The sequence below is a fragment of the Maylandia zebra genome, linkage group LG17, assembly GCF_041146795.1.
Source record: "Maylandia zebra isolate NMK-2024a linkage group LG17, Mzebra_GT3a, whole genome shotgun sequence".
In the NCBI taxonomy this organism is placed as follows: Eukaryota; Metazoa; Chordata; class Actinopteri; order Cichliformes; family Cichlidae; genus Maylandia; species Maylandia zebra.
Window position 1 is genome coordinate 36,265,988 of NC_135183.1, and position 14,966 is coordinate 36,280,953.

The following is a 14,966-nucleotide window of genomic DNA, read 5'->3' on the forward strand; positions in this document are numbered from 1 at the left end:
ACCACGGTCACCACGTCTAGGTTACTGTTAGCAGGACATAACCAGAGATGGGCAGTAATGCGTTACTGTAATCTGATTACTTTTTTCAGGTAACGAGTAAAGTAAGGGATTACTATTGCAAAAACAGTAATTAGATTACCGTTACTTTCCCGTAGGAACGCTGCGTTACTGCGTTTCTAAAACCGTGATTTTTTTGCGAGAATGTCTCATGACAGTGACGTAAGCGAGTGTGACGTTCGTAACAGCTGTGTGCAGATCAACAATGGATCATATATCGAGTGCAGGAGAGAGTATGAGCGTGCAGCGTTTAAAGCGTGGAAGTACTGACCTTACTTTGAGTTTGATTCCATAAAAAGTGACAAAAACATTAGCGTCCGTTGTGCGTGGGAAGAAAACTTCTTTTTACAGCAAAAAAACCCCCTAAACTTCCAAGCAAGCTCCGGGAGTGCGCTGCCACGTAATGGGAAACTCACAGAGAAACTCGCGGATTCTTCCACTGACCGCTGCGGCACACCTGCACCAGGGTAAACCTCCGCCTACCCCACTCCTGCTTTACAGGTGAAAATAGAGCGACAGGACCGCTAGTCTTTGATGTTATTTATTTTCTGCTGTGTTTTACTTGCATCTATTTGAAAGAGTGAGTGTAAACACAAAAAATATTTTGTTTTATGTGCTGGAATGTGCAGAAAATAGGTTTAAATGTTAAACTAATTTCTTCCAGTCAGAGAATGTTGCATATAATTAAATTTTTTGCTTGATGCATAAAGTTAAAAGAAAACTAATAAAACAAGTTTTAAAAAGAGACTTTTCCATTTGATTACATTTTGTATGATGGATTATGTAGAAAAAGTAGAATTGGGCTGAAAGATCTATCGCTTTATCACCTATTCAGGTTGTAAATCGTGTTTCTAAAAAGTAACTAAGTAACTAAGTAATTAATTACTTTTGAAAATAAGTAATCAGTAAAGTAACGAGATTACTTTTTTGGGGAAGTAATTGATAAGTAGTTACTGATTACTTTTTTCAAGTAACTTGACCAACACTGGACATAACTGTAGTCACAGTCTGTTGTTTGTATATTCTGTTATTTTAATGCCAATTTACCCGATGTTACAGAATTAGAGATTCAAAGTTCTGGTCGTTTTTTTGTAGTGAAGTTGAACTTATGTTGATGTTTCATATGACAACCCAAATTCTGAACTCCTGCTGACGCAACTCTGACTTAATCAAGAGGTCTGATAGTGTGGAGATGATAGAGGACATGATAGCAGACATGAGGAAGAAGAGGAGACCCTACTGGCCAGTTTTCATCCGGGAGCTTTAAGTGGAGAGGGTGAGCAGCTTTAAATACATGGGCGTCTACATCAGTGAGGACCTCACCCGGACATTTAACAGCACACAGCTGATCAAGAGGGCTCAACAGTGACTGTATTTTCTCAGGAGCTGTGGAAGTTCGGCATTCTTCAGCTTCTGCAGCGGCATAGCTGAGAGCTTCTTGACCAGCTACATCATAGTGTGGCATGGCAACGCCAATGCTTTGGACTGCAAATGCCTGCAGAGTGTGGTGAAGACTGATAAAGAGATCATTAGGACTCCACTGCCCTCTCTGCAGTATTTACTATCGCAGAGTTCCGTCTACGGCACATACAGCTGATGTAGCATTCTGAAGTGCACAGTAATCGTAGCTTATTGCAGCTCAGATTCTTTTATTTTATTTATATTGTGTGTATGCTTCTTTAGAACTGTTGTATATAGTTTTTAAATTATGGTTTATTTTTCTTATCATTTTTATATTTTTTTCAGAAGGAAGAATCGCATTGTTCAGGAAAACACGTTTCTTTACTGTGTATGACAATAAAACTAGCTGAGCCGGTCATGTAGATGTAATGTGTAGGTGGCCTAGTACTTTTGTCCATAGTGTATCTTTATGTTATGAAATACTTGCTAATCATTTCCTAATCTACACCTAGTAACAGTGCCCTTTAACAGCTAGCCTGCTGGCTTAATCTCCTCCTTAAATCCAACCAAGGGTAGTGGCTTTGGCCGTAGTAACTCAAGTCAGTGCTTGTGATTCCACCAGAATCCCTGCAGCACATTTCAGAAAAGTCCCAGGAGGAGAAGTTGTATTGCAAAAAGTACATGTCCATTCTCCTTTTGAACAAAATTTGCCTCATACTGCATGGAGCAGATGAGGAGGGCAGGAAGTCAGACAGAGGAGCATTTTGAATTTTGAAAACAAAAGACTTGAAGCTGTGCAAAAAGACACAATAAAACTGTGCACAGAGACAAACACCCAGTGCATTCCCAGTCTTATTCACCAGCAGCACAAACTTGCCACTGTCATTCTTTGCTCCTTTACCGCACTGCCAACCTGTTTTGGTAGCAGTCTGTCTGGGAAGCTGCCTTCAGTCGACCCTTGGCTCTCTCTCTGTGCCATCTGCACCTCAAAGACTTTTACAAAAAGCCTTTAAAACCACCTCCTCACCCCGTGCTCTGCTTCTGGCTGCTTTTTATTTTTTTAAAAGCTCTAAAGCTTGGCATAAAACCAACGGCAACCATCTTTGTTGTCTTACATCTGGCCATTAAAATCAACGGTAAAGCTTATTGCCAAGTAATAGCAGCGGCATTCTTTCTTCCCAATGGAAGCTGATTCAGTCCCTGGATTCAAAGTAGAGATTTGTCTAAATTGAGATTTTGTATGGACAGCATTTTTTTTGCAGTTCCTACAAATCAAATTTCATGCACACTTGATGGTCTGGGCTTACCACATCACTAACAGTCTTGTGCATGCCACTGAAACTGACTACTCTTGCTGTGGGGAAACAACAAGAGTTTTTCCGGTGCATTTGTGTCTCTCTCATGCAGACACACACACACACACACACACACACACACACACACACACACACACACACACACACACCAAAAAACGAAAGAAAGAGCAGAGTGCAGATAAACAGTGAGATAAAAGTGAATAAACACTGTTGTATTTGTGCGTGCGCATGCATGCATTAAGAGACTGTGTACCCATAGCCCGGTTTGAGCAAGATTTAAAAAGAGATTTTGGGAAAATGATTTGCAGGTTCAGGCAGTGAGTGTCCATTACACACAGGCATTGAACTCAGCAAATGTATTGATTGCCAAAATATTAGCTAATGAAGCTCAGTCGGCCCCATTCTGCCAACCTAGTCCAATATTGTCGGCTCACGCCGGCAGAGCCTTTTATGATGTGGTTGGTCGAGCAAAGGTCAGCTCACACAATAATTGACCGTGAAGAAGGAAGCATTTTCTCTGCCTTTTCCTTGTCTCCCTTCAGCTCCCTTTCTACCTGAGATCTCTATTTGCACTGTTGAATAATCTCAGTGTGAAGCACAGGATGTCGAAATTTAAAAAAAAAGTAATCTGTAACATTTTCAGAGCACTGTTGAAACAAAAGAGACAACCTACGCCCAGTTCTTTTTATTTAGCACAAAGCCGCTCCAAATACTGTCAAAAATGGAGCATTCATTTAATTTATTAAAGGAAGTGATGAAAATGATCTTGAACACCAAACCCCATTACGCAAGGACAGACAAAAGATAAGAACTCCCCCTTCAGAAACTCAAATTGTGTCAACAGAATCATCAGATGTATAATGCCACGTTACAGCTCGCGCTGTTTGACTGGCAGGTCACCACCAGCGCCGTAGGAGTCAAGGGCACGCAACGGGGCAACTATTGTTCTTTAAGCAGAAAAGGACCTCATCACGCAGCAGGAGGAGAGCATAAACAGTCACGTCAGGCTCACTGAGATCACATTAGAATGATTGGAAAGGAAGACGCTGCCTTCAAGGCTCTGGGCTGTGACTCTGTCAGATGTGAGGTGTTAACATAGCTGTGAGGTGCTCTTTGAAACGAGTGTACATTTCATGGAAATCAGCGACTACACTGAAACTGTTCGTATGTGAGCCAGGCTTTGTGGTGAAATGCACAACAGCATGTGCTTAATCATTTTATGAAAGGGCAGATTTTGTGTTTATGGAAACTGCGTGTGTGCAGTTTTAACCGCAGCAATTAACAACATGCTGCTTATGCGAGTTAAAGCAAGCTAACCTTTAACTGCGGCTTATTTTTGGTGATCCAATCACACCTGCGGTAAAAATATACTTTTTCCATGATTTTTTTTCTCTTCTCCTTCCATAAGCACACTGGATCTGGAGCATTGTTACAATCCGAACATGTTGCTTTGTTGATTTGTTAATCAACAAAAGGAGGACAAAAACATTATGCTGCTCATGCGGGCTGATTTTTTTTGCAGAAACACAGGGATCAGGAAAAAAAGACTCCTCCCCTCACCTCCTCCGCTGTCCTTCTCTTCTTCCTCGATGCTGTTTTTGATGCTGTCGTACTCCTCGTCTATGTTCTGGTTGCCTCGGATCTGACTGAGCACGCGGCGGGCCTTCTGGGTCAGCCCACGCTGAATTAACCAGCGAGGGCTCTCTGGCAGGAAGAGGAATCCCATGAATTGGAGCACAGCGGGGAGCACAGACAGACCCAACATGTACCTGCGAGAGGAGAGAAGGAACACATGGAGTGAGACTAATTATGATCACAGAAATGCTGTTTTTAGTTTTGTTTGTTTGTTAGCTTTTGACTAATGAAGGGTTTGAAAGGTTGAAAAGGTTTGATGTGCAAAATTCAACTGCAGATGCAAGAACAATCAGGTTTCAGCAACGCTCCCCTGCATTCACTTTATGCTGACAAGTTCAGCTAGCAACACGTGGTTTACTTCATTAAAATTAAACACTGGGGAAAATGTCAAGGCTTTTTTCAGATTCCTCTGCTTAAAATAACCTTAACATGTACATTAAGCATTTAGATTAATCGCTGCACATTAGAGATAAAGTTCCACTTGCTAGAAGCCTTGCTTGAGAAAGAAAATCAAAACAATAAAGCGTCACTGTCTAATATCACTGCATAATTAGTTTACCCTAGCAAAGGCACACTATGCTGCACTGAAGTGTAAAAAACTGCAGGATTGCTCTGCAAGCATAACATGTTATGTGCCAGTAAGGCAAAGAATAGGAGGATATAAGAAAAGTAAAAGGGTAAAAGGAGGCTGTAATAATGACAAATTGCTAGAGACTGCAGTAAACAGCCAGAAGTACAAGGTTTTTCTTCTTCTGCGAAGGCAACGACATCAATCTGAGAACATCTGTAATCTTAACTCAATCAGTTTTCCATTATCATTATGAATCACACAAATCTAAGGCTCGCCGAACAATCTCCTTCGTGTCTATCAGAACTGCAGCCGAGGCAAATCCTTTCAAAACGACCAATTCTTATCAACAGTATCTCACAGCTCGCCGCTCAAAGACTCAGAAGACCGCGAAGCTGCATTCAGCGTGACACGAGGAAAGGACGCGAACAGAAGAAAGAGAAAACAAGAGTATCGCTCCAATAAACAGCACAGCTGCTCCCAGTAAATGCTAAAGACTGACCCGTGCTTGTGTTGACATTTTGAATGAGGGTTTGAGCCGGAATGAAAAGATTTTCTGGCATTTCATACGCTAAGAAGCCAAAAAAGAGACGATGCTATCACATCTGATTATATGACTATCATTAACGAAGGCGGCATTGTTTACATCCTGTGAGAAGTGTAAAAGTTCTGCTTCTGTATTCTTTTTTCTGTTGAGATACAAATTGCGGTGTGGAAGGTGCTATAACACATTTTGCGTGCAGTGAAAGGTGGAGCTTGGATGTAGCTTTGGGGTTTGAAGAGTGAATTCCTTAACCCTGTATTTTTTTTTAAATGGCCACTAGAATGGTTGGAAAAATAGGGGAAAACTGGGAAAACTGACCTTGGACTGAGTTTCAGGAATGAGCGTTATTATTGGCTGACAACTTGTGAATGTCGAGTGTTTCAAACGATAGTTCGATAACCACTGGGGGTAAAAGGTGTATGTGAAAAGTTCGTCAGTGTGTGTCTGACCTCCAACCGTCATGGCGCAGATAGCTGAAGGCTCCGTCGATGAGGCTGGCTGTGAACTGCCCCCCCGTGATGAAGAGGGTGTTAACGGTGACTAGCTGACCCCTTAGGTGGGGTGGAGAGGCCTCAGCGATGTACACGGGAACTGTCATAGAGGCAATACCTATACAGTAGAGGAAAGAGAGGGAAAGGAGATGATTAGGAGTAGGAACTATTGGCTGAAGTAGAATTTCCAAATGTCGACTTACAAGTTTATATAGCAAAATGGATAACACATTTTATCCATCCATTTTCTTCTGCATTGAAATTCATGGTCGAGGGGGGACTGAAGCATATTCCACATCTTAAAGGTGAGGGGCATGGTACACCCTGCACAAGTCACTAGTTTGCCTCAGTGCTAAAAGTCAGAGACAGCCTATTTACATTCACATTTATAACTATGGGCAATCTAGAATCACCAATTAACCTATCCCTGTGTTTTTGGACTCTGGAACGAAGCCCTAGCGGCTAGTGAGCACTCATGCAGACCCAGGGAGAACATGCAAACTTAAAGGTCCTAGGCAGGATTCAAACCCAAGGAACTGAGTTGGTCATGCTCAGTCATCGAGGTAAGGAAATCCCAGGAAGTTGATTCTGTTCATTTAGACTTTGTTCAATCCAACCGATGACCCAAAAGTGGCACTCGAGTATCAGGAAAAACAATATTTACGCCGGTTTAACCATATTTAAAGTTAGCAGACATACCATTTCACAATCACTTTATTTCTGTGATACATTTCAGCCATTTCATTCCCACAGACATGCACACTCGAACATGGTAATTGCAGAAATAAAGCGTACATTACAGATTTTAATTTAATTTTGTGGAATCTGCAGTGGCCCTAGACTAATCATCGTGACACTAATCTGACATGTTATCGCTTTGGCTTGTTAGGACAATTTGAAAATGATTTAAACTGCAAAATAGCATTTTTTTTAATACAGTAAGCGACTTTTACAAAAACAAATGTACACACTTATTGAAGTTATTTGGGTAATGTTTGCAACGCCTACAAAAAGTTACGCTTGGTCTTCTTCAGTAAGTTTGACCATATTTGCTCAACGGTACCAACAGTGATGTCACAAAGATGTTGACGTAAATCCAAGAGACAGAAACAAGCATACTGCAGTGTCTTCCAGTGTGCTACTCACACACGGTACACAGGCTGACCACACACAAACACATACAGGGCAATGCACACTTCTACACTCTCAAAAACACAGACCAAAACGTGTGTGACTGGATGTCTGACGAGGTGCCATGAGGCTGAGGCTTTCTGCAGCTGGCTCCCCATAAGCTCTATTAATAGTCTGCCATCTACACACCCCACCCCACTCCACCCCTCGCCTCCCTACAGCCACCGCCCTGGCCTGAACGGCCGCCATGACTACGTGGCTACCCGTCGCCATGGAAACCACTTGCTGGGAAACGAGCCATGCTGTCTCCAAGCGGGCACCACACTGTGGCAGCTCTGGGAAGACAAATCAATAAGCAAGATAGGAGGAAATTTACTATGTTTTTCTTTCTCCCCCTTTTATAAAATTAATTTGTTCACTGCTTTTTCTCAAACAAGAAGGACAAAAAAATCAGCATCTTGAGACGTTTAATAAAAGAGCACAAAACCCCAAATTACAAACTAATAAAAGGTGAACTGCAAGAGAAACTGTGGTTTAATGTCAGATTGGAAATCCGTGTGCGTGATTGGGGGATGGGCACGCCAAAACACACGTGGAAACACTCCGCTCTGCTCTCACACAACCTCGAACTGCAAACACACCCTAAGGATTTAGAGTCAAGTCTTTATCTTTGTTATGGCTAAAAAAAGGATTACCATCTGATGATGGAAATCCGAGATCCAGAACACCCCCTGAAATCGAATCAAGTGCTCTTTGGCAATGAAGCCTGTCTGCTCAGCCCAATTTAATAGAAATGCATTTATAAGCCTTGGAGAGGTCCTGCCGAAAGATGAATGCAAGACAAACCCTATCGCGTCCACGGGTTACACTAAAGTTAGGATTCTGAAACTTTGCCTTGTGTAACTCAGCATAACCATAAATATCTGGGGGAAAAAGCATAGATGTGTGTACTGCCGTTCCCTATAGCTTTAGCATTCAGTTGTTACGGTCCCTGTCTGATCTTCAGGAGCATTAGCATCACGCTCTGCTGCACCTTTAGCCAAAGCCTTTGTGTTATCCTCTCTTCTGGACATTAAATTAGGAAAACAAAGAAAAAATGTGACAAAAAACCCCTCTGTCATTCTAACAGAGCTGTTCAGCAGGGAGAGTTCATCTAGGCTTTAGCAGGGCTTAGAAGTAAAAGTCTTTATTTATCGTTGGCTCACTAACTAATAGCCGGAACCTTTCCACACTAAAATAGACATGTAAATCCCATCAGTGTTAAAGACATAGAACTGAGCCTGTCTAATGACTATTACTCTCCGTGTACTTGAACTGTGCTGCTAGGAGGCTTTTAATAAAACTGATGGAACATCCAGCAACTTAAAACAGTGGCATTGAGCCATCTCACATACAGAAACTACTGCAGAGTCTCCTGGGAATTGTAGTTTTAAAGTCATCTAAACCCAAAAAGAAACAAAGTCACAAATGACCAAAGCGGTTTGTCTGCTTCAATTCCTCTTCTGTTGCGTGTGCTAGCCTCATGCACACCTCCCATCATTCTACCTGTTTTAGCCTTATGCATCACTACCATATCTCTGTCCAAGTCCCGCCTGCTGCTATAGCCCGCCATATGCCTGCCGGCGAGATACAACAGCTGATGTTGTTACATTTAGTGAGCAATGAATCATGTCCATTTCACATGCTGCTGCAGGTGGTGACGGGGAAAATATGTTAGAGCCCATCTGAGCATACAGGCCAGGAAAAAGGTTAAATAGTGTACCGATTCGCTTCGGCTTATCCGTCATCTGTGATTAAATATTTTTGACTTTGAGTCTCTGGAGTCCAACATCGCAGTGACTTTTTCTGTTTATTAGTGTACAACATGCCTTTCTTTCATTAATGCACAGAAAGATGATTTGGAAATTGTTTAATATACTAGTGTAAATATGAAAACAGTTATATCTTCTTCTTTTTTAATATACGTTGAATTTCACACCTATAGTTTAGGGCCGCCTTTGTCATATTTTTCTTTACATGACGAGCCAAATGTTTACACTGGGTGCATTTATTTTATTTACATGAAAGAGTCTCAACTTGGGTTTGTAATTAACTGAACACTTACATCTGTTTTCTGAGGTGATCCTGAGACCAGTGAGTTGTAAATGTTCTCTGTGTCTTACGCTCTAATAGTTTAGCTCATGATAAATGGATTTTATTTTTTAACACATTTTTAATCTCATCTATCACTCAGAGCACTTTTTACACTGCAAGCTGCATCCACAGACACTTTTGAATGCGTTGATCCATTAGAGGGTAACTGGGTTTGAGTACCTTGACCAAGGACACCTCAGCATAGGGTTGCTGGAGCTGGGGAACAAACCAACAACCTTCTGAAAAGCAGATAACCTGTTACAAAATCTCAGTCAACAAAAACAATAAGGTTTTTGGAGCTGTACTTGAGAACTGGATAACCAGTGTGAAGTGTCTTTGACTAAAACACATAACATTACTTGTAATATTAAGTAATAAAAGCTTCTACGGTTGGGTGGCACGGCGGTTAGCACTGTTGCCTCACAGCAAGAAGGTCCTGAGTTCAGTTCCACCATCAGGGCGGGGTCTTTCTGTGTGGAGTTTGTATGTTCTCCCCGTGTTTGCGTGGGTTCTCCATGGGTACTTCGGCTTCTCCCCACAGTCCAAAGACATGCAGTTAGTGGGGAAAGGTTAATTGGAAACTCTAAATTGCCCATAGATGTGAATGCTTGTGTATATGTGTTAGCCCTGCGACAGTATGGCGACCTGTCCAGGGTGTACACTGCCTCTTGCCAAAGATGGCTGGGATAGGCTCCAGCACCCCCATGAAAAGGATAAACGTAAGCGAATGGATGGAACTTCTATGGTTGACTTCCACATTGTCAAACGTGTATGATAGCTATTGCATCCACCTGTGAATGATTTCCCTCTAATGTTAGGTTATCTGTTGCACACTGTGCTTGCAGGATTTCTCTGAATTTCCTGAAATGATTCTATATACCTCTGCATTTTGACATCGATAAACTGTTTGAACTGTTTGTCCTATCAGTCTTTCACAGAGTTTTCCCACCCTACAGACACTTCTAGGACGACGTTCCGGGACGCTCCACATCATGTTACTGACCTGCTCTCAGTTAACTTGTTGTGAGATGTTCAACCAGATGCTTTGTTAATGGTACTTTTTTCAGTCTGTGCTCCTGACTCAGTTGAACTGATATCAATTTAAAATTAAAAGAATAAACACTATTTTTATTATTCTTAATAACATATAGGTCAAAATATAGAAGAGATTTGCAATTAATTTTCCATTTATTTGCACTGAAATCAGCATTCCATTTTAAAGATCATGATTGTATGTTAAATCTAACTGGATCCAATAAAATACGGATTGGAAAACCAAGCTTTGTTCCTTCACTCCTTACCCAGGAAATAGATCCCTCTGCCATACAGAAGACCAGCTAATTCAGGGAGATAATATATTTACTTTCAGAATCATATTTCAAATGGATTATGTAAATTATAATTTTATCTAGAAAACTATAGATTAGACAAAATTACTGAGCCACACCTGTTAATCTATGAATTCAGGTATTTTCTGTCCCATTGCAACAGGTATAAAATATCAAGCACCCAGTCATTCAATCTGCCTTTACAAACATCTGTGAAATAACTGATTATTGTTTTTATTATTAGTATTGTTATGATTAGGATGGCATTGTTGCAACAATGATTCCTCTGGCATTAACATCAGCATGAGAACTGTGCACTGGGAGCTTCACGGCATGAATTTCCATGTCTGAGCAGCTTCCATAAGGTTTAATGTGTAGGTGATCCATATTATGTACAGAGTCTTGCTTCCAAGATGTCTGAAGAGTAGGTTGAAAGGTTAGTATTTCCTACACCAGCTTATTCCAGGCATATGAATATACAATATTTGTCTTTAAAAACTAACACAGGTTGTTGTGTGTCAGCCTCTCTCTGCATCAGTATCACTGTTTTAGAGCACACATACTTAAAAAAAGAAGTGACAGGATATGAGTAATGTCAAGTATTCGTATTCCTTTATAATTCTCAATAGTAATAAAACTAAAAAAACAAACAAATTAACTCGTGTTATGAGTATATTTCTTTACTTGAGTGTGAGTCTCTTTACCAAGACACTTGCACTATGCTTCTTTTCTTATTAATGAGCTCTCTATTCAGCACTGAGGACAGCTCGCAACACTCACACACACAAACACACATACACAGTCTGAAGTTGCTGTCTGGGCAGGCTCAGCCTCAAAGCAGCACACTTAACAAAGGATCTGTCTGGTCTTCTAAAGGCGGGCTCTAGGCACACAGTACAAAGGCTAGGACTGAGACTTGATCAGAAGAACGAGGGAGATACTTCTTCAGAATCTCCACGACTATGATCTTGACAGACAGAACATTTTCTGGATGTGTTGTTGTTATGATGTTGTTCTTGTAATGGAAGCCGGTTTTTTAGGATCCTCTAACAGAGGATCCTTAAACATGCAAAGTAAGGGGAAGGGAAAAATCTGATACATACTTTTAAATGTGTGTAATTGTGAATTGTGATTGAACGGATTAGTGAAAGCAGGAAAAGCTGTAACCTTTCGTAATTGAATTCAGTAAAAAAAGTAACAATTTTTTGATTGGTTTCTCTAAAAGCATGTTATGGAATAATAAGACTTGTTCTGGAAGGCTTAATTCAGAAATTAGCCACTGCTAAATTTCATGCTCTGGAGAGTCAAAATGCGCAAATGTCAAGCCGAACTAGAGCTGGGCGATATATCGAGTTTTTAAAACATATCGATATATTTTTATACGAGATATAAGATGTGACAATATCCTTTATATCGATATAGTCTATGTTACGTTATAATTATAGTTGTGGAGCCGCAAGTTTGCCTCTCTTTCGTCCACTTTTGTCTCTACGCAACGTTACTCCGCCTCGCCTTCACTGAAGACAACTCCCCCTCCTCCCCCATCGCTTCACGTGCAGGCAGCGACAAGACGGACACGGCAAATCTCCGTTAACGAGTTACTGCGCATCGCCCCATGCGTGGGGCTGGACGGCGTCAACGTGCTAACGAGCTAAACATGCTAACGAGCTAACAGCGCTAACCCTAAAATCCTTTCATTCTCTCAAAAGTTGATAGCGCGCCTTATGTATGAATTCTGGCTGTGCTTGATGGCCGCGAACCGATTTTATGTGGTACACGGCGCTCAGCAATCTGTCAAAAATGTTTGAGTACGACTTTGGTAAGCTACGGAGCTGCACCGCTTGATAGATTGTCGGCGCATTACGGCTACCGAGGAGCTTCGCGGAGTGATACGTACTGTGCATCAACGTAATATTACCGTATTGTGTGTGTATAAGGACCATAAATGGCACCTGTAAGAGAGGTGGTTATGAAGCGGATTTCAAACTCCAGGCTATCAGTCACACAGTAAAACTTGGGAACAGAGCAGCTGTGAAATCTGTCTTTGTTATTACGCTCAGCGTCTTTTAGTTTACATTTTGACTGCACAATTGTGAGCTCTTTGTTTAGCACAAAAACAACCTTGTTTTCTTTTATTTATGGAGCATTATTATTTAATGAATGCTCATAATTTAATTTTGAGTAATTTTTCATGTACATCTGTGCTGTATGTTAATAAAAGTGCCTGTGTGACATCTGGGACACAGCTTTGACTAAGAACTCTCTTTTTGTTCTTACTTTATGGCTTAAAAAAAAAAATCGAGATATATATCTTATATCGCCATCCAGCTAAAAAATATCGAGATATGAATTTTGGGTCATATCGCCCAGCCCTAAGCCGAACCCAACTCATCTTTTAAAAACTTGACATTTAAGTGATGTAATTTGCACATTAAAACAATAATATGCGCATAAACAAACTTCTCATTAAGTCTACATTTAGGTTTCGCCTGGTTAGGAAGAGAATTGCGACTTAATTATATGAACCAACCAATTAATTAGCAAGCCTGCAGGTTGTAATTAAATGTTATCTCAGTGTAATTAACAGTACTATTTTTAAGCGGGCCTATCTCCTCTTTCAAAGAACAAAACATTTCAACGCTTGCAACTGCTAGATAATTTAGCCAGAAAACATAATTATACAGTCACTATGAGGGTGTCTGTGTGTCCTTTTATTTGTGCATGTTTTTTTGTCTGTGTGTGAGGCATTGGATTATGACTAACTAAGCCAGCATGCATCAGAGGCTTAAGGCAGAAAAGAAACATTTTTATGGCTCTTTGTTGAACAAATGGAAATGCATTGTCTTGGGGCAAGCTCTCCACTGATTGGTTAAATCTGACAAATGGAAAAGTTTTGAAAATGGAAAGTTTTTCGCAGATTAAATTTTTAATGACCTACCTTGTCCTTGAAAATGTAAAAAGAAAAGAGGGAAAACTTAGATCGCTTCCTTCGTGATCGTGGGGATGTCTTCTAGCATGTTAACATGAGCGTTGTTAGCTGTAACGTTACTCTGTTTTGGAAGCATTGTTCGCTCACCGATGCCTACAGCTGTTGGTTGCTTCACTGTAGGGCAGAGGTCTCCAACTCCAGTCCTCAAGAGTTACTTTACTGCAGCTTTTAAATAGATCCTTGTTCCAACACAGCTGAATCAAATGAATGGCTTGTTAGCAGGCCTTTGCCAAACCTGATGGCATGCTGAAGAGGTGATTCAACCATTTGATTCAGCTGTGTTGGAGTAGGGATGCATCTAAAAGCTGCAGGACAATAGCTCTCAAGGACTGGAGTTGGAGACCCCTGATAAAGGGTGAACTGAGGATAGAGCTGAATAATTCCCCCAATATATCATAAACTTTTAGGACATCATGTTAAACATGTGTACTCAGTTGGATGCTTCCTCTTTGCCCCTGTCAAAAGTGGGCAAAGTTTGCCCACTTTTATTGAAGAGGGTACAACTTTAACTGAGTTTTACTGATAAAACTGATAATGTCATGGTCCTGGGCCATGTGGGCCCAGTATTCTTAGTTTTCGTGTATTTTTGTATTTTGTTCTTTATTTAGGCCATGCTTCCTGGGTTGATCTGTTACGTTGTTCCTTATGTGTTTTCCCTTCGTGACTCTTACCCCCTGTGTGCCCCTCTGTGTATTTATGAGCCCTCGTCTCTCTTTGTGCTTTATTCTATGTTTTCCCCAGCCCGTTATGTCTGCGTTCTCCCCGTGCTCTCTCTCCTCCTGTTTGAACCTCTGTGTACTTCCTGCTTTACTTTGCCCATCTCCCATCAGTGTTACGTTCTCTCCTGCCGTGTCTTGTTATGATTATCAGTGTCACCTGTGTTCCCCGTGTGCATCCACTTCCCCTGATCATCCCTCATGTGTATTTAGTCTCTGTGTTTCGTACAGTCTGTGTCGCGTCGTCTGTGTTCCCACCCTCCGTGTTTCCATGCCCGGTCTATTATATTCCAAGTCATAGCCTTACCTTAGTTTATTCCCAGTTTAGGTTTCTGTTTAGTTATTGCTCTTGTGCTGCCCTTATTCTGGTTTGCTTCTGTTGTATTCATCAGCCACAATAAAAGGCTCGCTTTTGTTTAAGTCCACTTCCTTATCACTCGTGTCTGCACCTGAGTCCTCCACGCACTTTCCACTCGGTCCGTCACAGCGGACCGTGACAGATAAAAGCAATTGCCCCTCTCAGTTGGAGCATGGAGGACGGAGCATTCACGATTTGCTCTCTGAGGTTTTAGCTATAATCCAACCATACCGTCATCCAACCTTTACTAAAAAGAGACATTTTTAAGAACAAGAAGTCTATATGGAGCTGCAAAGCAT

General features: G+C 41.2%; 1 protein-coding gene across 1 annotated transcript in view; it reads right to left on the reverse strand.

Annotated features, from left to right (window-relative positions):
- slc2a13a (solute carrier family 2 member 13a) overlaps positions 1 to 14,966 on the reverse strand; it is a 101,519-nt gene that overhangs the window by 72,657 nt on the left and 13,896 nt on the right. Inside the window, exons 2-3 of the mRNA XM_004553916.4 lie at positions 5,971 to 6,130; positions 4,335 to 4,543 (exon numbers count right to left, since the gene is read on the reverse strand). Of these exons, the coding sequence (XP_004553973.1) occupies positions 4,335 to 4,543; positions 5,971 to 6,130 (369 nt within the window). The remainder of the gene's footprint in view (positions 1 to 4,334; positions 4,544 to 5,970; positions 6,131 to 14,966) is intronic.